General features: G+C 34.9%; 1 protein-coding gene across 7 annotated transcripts in view; it reads left to right on the top strand.

Annotated features, from left to right (window-relative positions):
• Positions 1-7,805, top strand: part of RNF111 (ring finger protein 111) — a 104,346-nt gene extending 96,541 nt beyond the window's left edge. For 4 of the 7 annotated variants that reach the window (XM_006765218.2, XM_015564955.1, XM_006765214.2 and 1 more), the window contains 4 exons: positions 1,226-1,318; positions 3,096-3,191; positions 4,228-4,355; positions 6,171-7,804. In XM_006765218.2, the coding sequence (XP_006765281.1) occupies positions 1,226-1,318; positions 3,096-3,191; positions 4,228-4,355; positions 6,171-6,288 (435 nt within the window). In that variant the 3' untranslated portion in view covers positions 6,289-7,804. Of the gene's footprint in view, positions 1-1,225; positions 1,319-3,095; positions 3,192-4,227; positions 4,356-6,170 lie in introns of all 7 variants that reach the window. The other 3 variants (XM_015564956.1, XM_006765217.2, XM_006765215.2) reach the window with 2 other exon arrangements.
• Positions 7,806-8,691: the final 886 nt, after the last annotated feature.

Here is an 8,691-nt window from a genome sequence, read left to right as displayed (position 1 = left end):
TTGCTAGGGACTTGCCCGGCACTTGCTCTCTACCTCTATTTGTTATCTTACTTCTATCATTGACAGTCCCTCTAGGTTGTGGGCTGCTTGCCTGTGTTCCTGAGAAGCATCTACGGTACCAGTCTATAGAGTGTGTTTTCTTTAGTGAATTACCGGTATGTTTACCGGTAATAAACTTGCACTGTTTTATGTATATGTTTGATTACATACAGCCTTGTGACAGTTTTCCTGCATGTCATAAGCATTTGAATATAAATTAAAATGTTAAAATCAAATCTGATATTGTTTTACCTTTTATTTGGTGTGTGGAAGGTGTGCGGAAGAGGGGGTAGTCTTATACGGCGAGTATATAACAAACTCTGTATTTTGAGTGGAAATGTTAGGGGGTCGTCTTATACGCCCAGTCGTCTTATACGCCGGCAAATACGGTACTATTTAATAAAGCTCTTGGAAACTGATAAAATCTTATGAAAATTTTACTCTATGTTTAGGCTGCTATCAGTCTTAAGTTTGGGTGTTTTCTACTTAGGATTCATTTTGCACAAAGGGTCCTATGTAATAAAGATGGAATATGCAAATTGACATAGACAAAGTGACATAGAATTGACACTCAGTGACAAAGATGGCAGCATCCACTGCAAATAAGGAGGGAATATGCAAATTGATGTGACAAAGATGGTAGTGGCCGGGCCAGGACACTTGCGTCATCGCCGTGGTGATGACACAGGCGTTCCACCTTGCTCCAGCTGTTCCAGGCCTCTGGACAGTGCACACAGGCGCAGAGTGGCCGAGGCCAGGTGGGACACCTGCTATGAGGGGAGGTGGGCATGTCAGAAGCTACAGGAGGGCGGCAGGGCCAGAGCAAAGGCCGGGTCCTGGGTGCCGGAGGGAAGCTGGTGCCAGCAGCCAGGGGAAGGAAGGCCTATTCTTGCACGAATCTTTGTGCATTGGGCCTCTAGTCAAATATAAGAAAGCTGTTATTTCTTGGGACAGCTGTTTCTTCTTTTTCATCTAATTACATTTTAAGATCTATTATATACAAGATTATATTTGAAGAGGAACCTAACCCTGTTATAGAATGCTTAGTTGGAATTATATAGACTTACTAAAGTTGAATTTTGCGAGTAGGTGAATGGAGAGAATTGAGTGTCTGAATTATTCAATGTTAACGGTAGAACTCTAGCCTGTGCTTAATTGGTTTACCTTATCTCCTCTGTTAAAATAGGTTCCTGACATGGCAGGCTACCCTCACATCCGTTACATTTCATCAGGATTGGATGGAACGTCATTTAGAGGTCCTTTCAGGGGCAATTTTGAGGTATGTAATAAAATTAATGAATTTATTTGCCACAGAATCATTAATGTAGGTAGAAAATATATGTATTATTAGTATTCACAATTGTATAGGATTGCCTCTGTGACTGGGCAATAAGGCAGAAGATGCTAAAATGTCTGAATTTCTGATATTTCTTCTAGGGACTGTGGTTTATAAACAGTATTAATCTTAGTTCAAAAATTACCCAAGGAGCCCTAGCCAGTTTGGTTCAGTGGATAGAGCATCGGCCCGAGCCCTGATCAGGGCATGTGCAGGAGGCAACCAATCGATGTGTTTCCCTCACATTGATGTTTCTCTCTGTCTTTCCCTTTCTCTTCCACTCTCTCTAAAAATCAATGGGAAAATATCCTCTAGGGAGGATTAACAAAACAAAACAAAAATTACCCAAGCATTTAAAGAAGAGTAAATGAAAATAGCCTAATATAAAGAAATATAGAAATGTACAAAATCATAAATATCAGATAAAGAACCATACTATGAAATGTTGGAAGCAGGGGCTTAATGCTTTTGACTAAGCTTAATTTTTATAAAAATACTAGAGGCCTGCCAAAACCGGTTTGGCTCAGTGGATAGAGCGTCGGCCTGCGGACTGAAGGGTCCCAGGTTCAATTCTGGTCAAGGGCATGTACCTGGGTTGCGGGCACATCCCCAGTGGGGGATGTGCAGGAGGCGGCTGATTGATGTTTCTCTCTCATCGATTGGCCTGGTTTCCCCCAACTGCCCCCCTCTGCTGGCCTGGTCACCCCTAACTGCCCCCTCTGCTGGCCTGGTAGCCCCCAACTGCCCCCCTGTTGGCCTGGTTGCCCCACACAGCCTGAGTTCAGTCGTTTGGTTGTCCCTCGCTAATCCCCCTGCTGGCCTGGTCATAGGCAGCCCTGGTGAGGGAGTGAGGGTTAATTTGCATGTTACCTCTTTATTATATAGGATTGTGGGAGGAAAAGAAACCTAAGTAATTTAGTTTATAAGTAAATATCTCCTTGTTTGAATTTTCAGAATAACAAATCATTTAAATATGGTTTAAAGTTTTATTTTGTTTCTTCATGTCAGTTTGTAAGTTAGAGTCAGTGGGACTTAGAAAATTGCTTGATTTGTTTCCCTCTTTTACTACAATGACTTCATTGTCTGTATCAGGGGTGGGGAGCATCCAGCCCTCAGGCTGTATAAGGCCTACGAAATAATTTGGTCAGGCCCTGCCAAGAGTTAATTAAATGTTTGACCAAATATAGCAGGCTAATTTTTAAGTTGATAATTTTTTATGGCCTGAAAATTGTATTATAAATATCCAAATGGCCCTTGGCAGAAAAAAGGTTCCCCACCCCTGCTATACATGCATACATATTGACTTACATAATACTATGTGGGAATATGTTGCTCTAATCTATAACAATAATTTTTCCATACCACTTCTTTTTTTTTAATGTATATTTTTATGTCAGAGAGGAAGGGAAAGGGTGAGAGGTATAGAAACATCAATGATTAGAGAGAATCACTGATTGGCTGCCTCCTGCATGCCCCCTACTGGCGATTGAACCCACAACCCAGGCATGTGGCCTGTGTAGGAATCAAATCGTGACCACTGGCTCATGTGTTGATGCTCAATCACTGGGCCACACTGCTCAGGCACTAATAGCTTTTTTAACACTATTTGCATTGTATTGCAGGTTTATAAATATGGAACTTTTTTTCTTTTACAATATTGACAGTGCTGTTTAAGGAATAACCATCCTGGTTTTTAATTCTAATTATTCTTCACCTTCAGGAACTGATTCATTTGGAAGAAAGATTAGGAAATGTCAATCGTGGAGCATCCCAGGGAACAATTGAAAGATGTACATATCCACATAAATACAAAAAGGTAAGAATTTACTCTGTAAAACATCTACATTGTTATTAAAATGGATAAATTTAATATTGACTTTTTTTTAGTTTGTGCATAACAAATACATTATTTATTATTAAAACAAAAATACATATACTTAAAAATATTCAAAGTATAAAAAAATATATACCTTGAAGTTTATTGCCCTGCTGACTGTTACCAGTCTCTCTTCTCAGAAGAAAAATAATGGTTAAGGATTTTTAGGTAATCTTTCAAATATTTTTATACATTTATAATAATGTGCATATGTATATATTTTTCTTCCACTTTGAAAAAAAAACCACAAAGAGGTTGCTGTGCACATAGTTTGGCACATTCTCTTTTCATTCTGTATCTTCATTCACAGATCACCCATATTCTTTATTTAATAGCATATACAGAATTCCGTAATTTAACCAGCCACTTATTTTGATGGACATTTAGTTAATGTACATTTCTAATATTCTATCCCCAATTCCTTATGTAGTAGTATATCAAGAAGTTGTGAAATAGACATGTTAAATAAGTTTCTTTCAACAAACAATGTTCTGTGCTGTACAGAGAATAATAAATTGTGAAAATTATTCTTTGTAGTTTTCATCTGTTTTCTAAGTGTATTAATGGGGTATTAGCATTAAATTTAAGTCCTTTCAACTGCCTAAGCTAAGTACTATAATTAGCATTAATTAATTTGAATGTTTTTTTGAAACATTCATTAGTAAAATAAAGTTTATTTAGCTATGCTCATGATAGGACAATGAGAGTTTATATTGTGTATCATCCTTTTTGTGGATTAAAAATAATGGATTTCGAACTAATGAATTTCTGTTAACTTTGATTTTGCTGCTGATTGATTATTTAAGGGTCATAATGAAACATTTAGTTGGTGATAGTCACTTAAGTCATCCATTAATTCATGACAGTTGAACCTGGGAAATAAGTTGTGGGTGAATGTGTGGTTTTGTTTTATTTTGTATTTCAAATAAACACAGACTTTACTCAGTTGTTCAATAATGTCATCTCTACTAACAAGGTAACAACTGATTGGTTCTCACAGAGGAAACTGCACTGCAAACAAGATGGGGAAGAAGGTACTGAGGAAGACACAGAGGAAAAATGTACTATCTGTTTGTCTATTTTAGAGGAAGGTGAAGATGTGAGGTAAAGATGCTAATTATCTAAAATCTGTTGTCAAAACTGTACAAGAGATTATATTTATTTAAAAGTAGACTAGAAACTAAATAAAGATTATTCCTGGCATACCCTGTTACCAATCTCTGACATATAGAATTGGCTTCTTATAGTGAGTGAAAGAGTAAAAAGATTAAAGCCTCCATTTTGCCAATAAAGGGATTGGAAATATACTGCCTATTTTGGGGCCACACGATGAGTCGGCCATGGAAATTTTGTGGTCAAAATTGTCTTCTACAAATCTTGGGGAAAGGAGAATTTGAGACGCTTTTGAGGCTGAGACGGGGGAGATCCAGTTTAGCTCCATACAATTTATTTTACAGCATCTTTTTAAAAAATATATTTTTATTGATTTCAGAAAGGAAGGGAGAGGAAGAGAGAAACATCAATGATGAGAGAATTGTTGATTGGCTGCCTCTTGCACACCCCACAATGGGGATCGAGCCCACAAGCTGGGCATGTGCCCTGAACAGGAATTGAACTGTAACCTCCTGGTTCATAGGTGGTCGCTCAACACCGGTTGGGCTATAGCATCTTTTATAAATGAATTTTATCTTAAAATTTCCTCTTAATTTGTAGGACTACTCTCTTCTTGCAACTCTGTGATTTAGAAAATGTTATTATATTAACTCAATATTAATTTTAGGCATTTTCTTATAATCTCTTAAGTAATTGTTTTGTTTCTAGTTCTTTTTTAATAATGTAACATAATCCCATATATAAAGGTTCTATATATATGTAACAGAACCATATGGTAATTTTGTTGCCCTAATTTATAAGGATAATTTTGTCATATGTTTTCAATTGGCCAAGAGACAAATAGAAACAATTGTCTTTTATATCACATATAAGGTTTTTTTGAACATTGTATTTCCAATGAAGATTTATAAATATGGAAGATAGTTTTTACATTATTGACAACATTGTCAATAATGAGTAATTGCAACACTGCTTTTTAGCTACTATTTTTGCAAACTATTAGGAAGTCTGAAAATGTATGACAACTCTTAACAGTAGATGGAAGTAGGAATGGGTACTTAAGTCAGTAACTTATATCCCACTGTTACACTTAGATTTAATGTTACCCTGGATTTCCTAGGTTTTTTTTTATTTCTCAATTTCTAATTGATAACTTAGTGTAGTGTACTTAAGTAAACATCTCCTTTTAACCTACTTTTATAAAAGTAGCATAGTATTAAGTAAATGTAACAGTTAATGCAACAGTTATGTTGTAAACAATATATTAACCTTTAATCAATCATGTACTTAAGTTTAATATGTAAAGATCCTCTAGATAGAAAATAATATTGATATTAAATCCCTAATTAGTATGGCATGGCTGCTAAATATTTATAATATGAATTCTGATGTTTTTGAGAGAGAATTAAATTATATATATTTAAAGCACTTCAATAATGTAATGATTTTGTAATCATTACACAACAGAGAAGGTACTGGCAACTTCAGTGTATTGGCGGCTCACATATAGAAACAAAAATAGCATTAATTGCCAGTGTAATTGTTCTTAAAATTCTTGAGATATTACATGATTTAGTTTCATTGCTGTGCACTTATCTTGTTCATTTATATGTTGTATTACTTAGAGTGTTAATTTAATATAGGTGTAACTTTTATTAGAGAGGTGTTTTATTGTTTTGAATGGAAGAGGAAGATGTCTAATAACTTAAAAACATTACAGTTACATGTATCATTTGTTTAAAAGGAAATGCCACATGCAGTTGTCATAAAATTAATTTTGCGTTTTGTTTTGTTTGCCTATAATAGACGCCTTCCCTGTATGCACCTTTTCCACCAAGTGTGTGTTGACCAGTGGTTGATTACCAATAAGAAGTGCCCCATATGCAGAGTGGACATTGAAGCCCAGCTGCCAAGTGAAAGTTGACACCATGTTTCAGAACTCTTGCCCTCCCTCTCATTCCCATCCTCCCGGTACTGCAGTTCAACCAAAGATGGCATGACTTACCTGCGCAGATTTGGAAGCCTTGAACTTAGAGTGCTGGCTCTGCTATATGGTACAACTAATGCTAGACCTACAGTTTATGTATACAGTTGATTTTGATGTATTTATAAAGCTTTTTTTCTAGATTTGACATTTTTCCTGTATCATTTTACTGTATTTTTGCATGGTTCCTTGTATTGCATTTCTTTGCACATATTATGGGCTTGCGACCCTAAACTTGCAGGCAAGATTAGCTGCTTTAGTAAGTAGAATTTTGTGGTCTTTTTGTTTTTTACGTAGTATCAGGTCTTAAGAATTATGAATTTTTTTTATCCATTACTAACCTTTAATTTAATCAATCATGTACTTTAGTTTGATGTATAAAGATCCTCTAGAAAATGATAATATTGTGTATTAAGACATTCCTTAATTAGGACAAAATGGCTGCTGTATATTTACAATATGGAGTTCTGAGTTAAATACCATCCTTAATACTGGGAACAGAATACAAACCATATTCAATCAGATGCAGGTGGTATTCACATCACCAGTGATCAATAGAAATTTTCTTGGTGTATCCTTTTCCTTTCAACACAATGCAGAGAGTTGATATTGATATTATACATTTAAACTGCTGTTCTGATTATATTTATCTTTTTCCTACTTCGTTTAAAACTTTATTTCCCTGGTTCAGTTTTTGCTGCTGTGAAACAGCTCTGATAAACACTAAATATTAATTTCAATTAGCTGGATTGTACATACTTGCAGATTTAACAAAATTTTGGGGAAATTGAAGAAGACATGTAGAATTTGTTTAGTCTTCTGCTAAGCACGTGTAGTAAAGATATCTGCTTACACTGATTTTGTACACACATTCAGTCAGGATTTAGAATTGCAGTCATGAGCAGTTATCTATGCATTCATACTAAAGGTCCCAGGATCACTTTTAAGGGATTTTTATTAGTTTAAAGATAAATAAAGTTAGCTGAATCTACATGTCTCTTGTTTTATTTCTCTTTAAACTTGAAAAACAGTAAATCTGCAGATACTGTGAGGCACAAATTATGCTGTCAACCTACTGTTGCTCTGATTTTAGACTCCCACTTCATACATTAACCAAGAGTCGATCACTGATTTAAAATTTTTAATTTCAATAGTTAAGATTTACTGCATAATATAGAATATAAAGTTAAGTTAACATACTAACATTTCTCCTTTGGAGAAAGTTTTAATCCACTTCGAGATGCATATTATCAAGATGCTTTCATATACAGGATAGCCTAATTTTATTTGTTTAAATATGCTTAATATGTCCCAGATTGCAAATGCATCAGTCAGTAACATCACTGTCTGTATGTGGAAGACATGTTCCCATGGATCATATGTGAAGATGTCAATAAGCTTGCATTAAGCCACCTGCTTTGTAAGTGGATTGATTAATAAATAACTTATATTTCTATTGTCTTTGTGTTTTATAATTAGTTTTTGTAAAACAGTTTACATTAAACATCTTGGAATTCAAAAATAGTGATCTCTCTGAAGTTGACATTTGCATAATTGACAAGTGCAAATTTGCTTTTGGTGTTTGTATTCATTTAGTTATGGCTATTTGTCTTTTTTTGTATTATTAAATGTTACACTGTAGTAATTGTCAATATCAAACATGCTTCAACATAGTGTGTGTAGAGATGGAAGATGGACTGTGGTAAAGAAATTTGGGTATAAAATAATATTTTTAAAAATACTTGATTAAACTGCAGATGTAGAAGGGTGGAGGGTAGGGGCTTGGGGAGGCCAGAGAATGAAAGAGTGGTTCATGTCTGCCATCTTACTGGGGAAAAGAGCAAGTAGCCTGTCTTCAAGGAGCCTGTGGTGGATGTAGGACTTTGCCACTGGAAAACCCAGGGTCTGTGCCAAGGGATAAGATGGGGAGAATTCTACATAATGGACTCCTCTTGATGTTCCCAAAACACAAAAAGTGCAGATAGATTTCTCTATTTTTTAAGATTTCATCAGATTTAGATGCACAACTACCTGTTGACCTGTTCAATAATTGCTACTGAATTTTTATTAGATAAAGCCTTATTATTTTAAAATTTATTTAATGCAAGTATTTGTGGCATAAACCTGAATTGTTAATGCAGGAGCTTATAAGGTACTGTAGTTAGTTAAAGGAAAATGTGATTAGTAATGAACAAGTAAGGAAGAAAATTTTTAATATTTTAACTTTTTGTGCTTTGTTTTGGTGTTTTACATATTTTGCTGCATCTTATGTCAAAATGAAAATTTCAGTGATAGTTGTCCAAATATTTTAAAATTCTTTTGTCAGCAAATCCTTATTTTTAT

This window comes from Myotis davidii, unplaced genomic scaffold (genome assembly GCF_000327345.1).
Source record: "Myotis davidii unplaced genomic scaffold, ASM32734v1 scaffold441, whole genome shotgun sequence".
NCBI classification, from domain to species: Eukaryota; Metazoa; Chordata; class Mammalia; order Chiroptera; family Vespertilionidae; genus Myotis; species Myotis davidii.
Note: the sequence above shows the minus strand (reverse complement) of the source record. Positions and strands in the feature narration are given on the sequence as shown.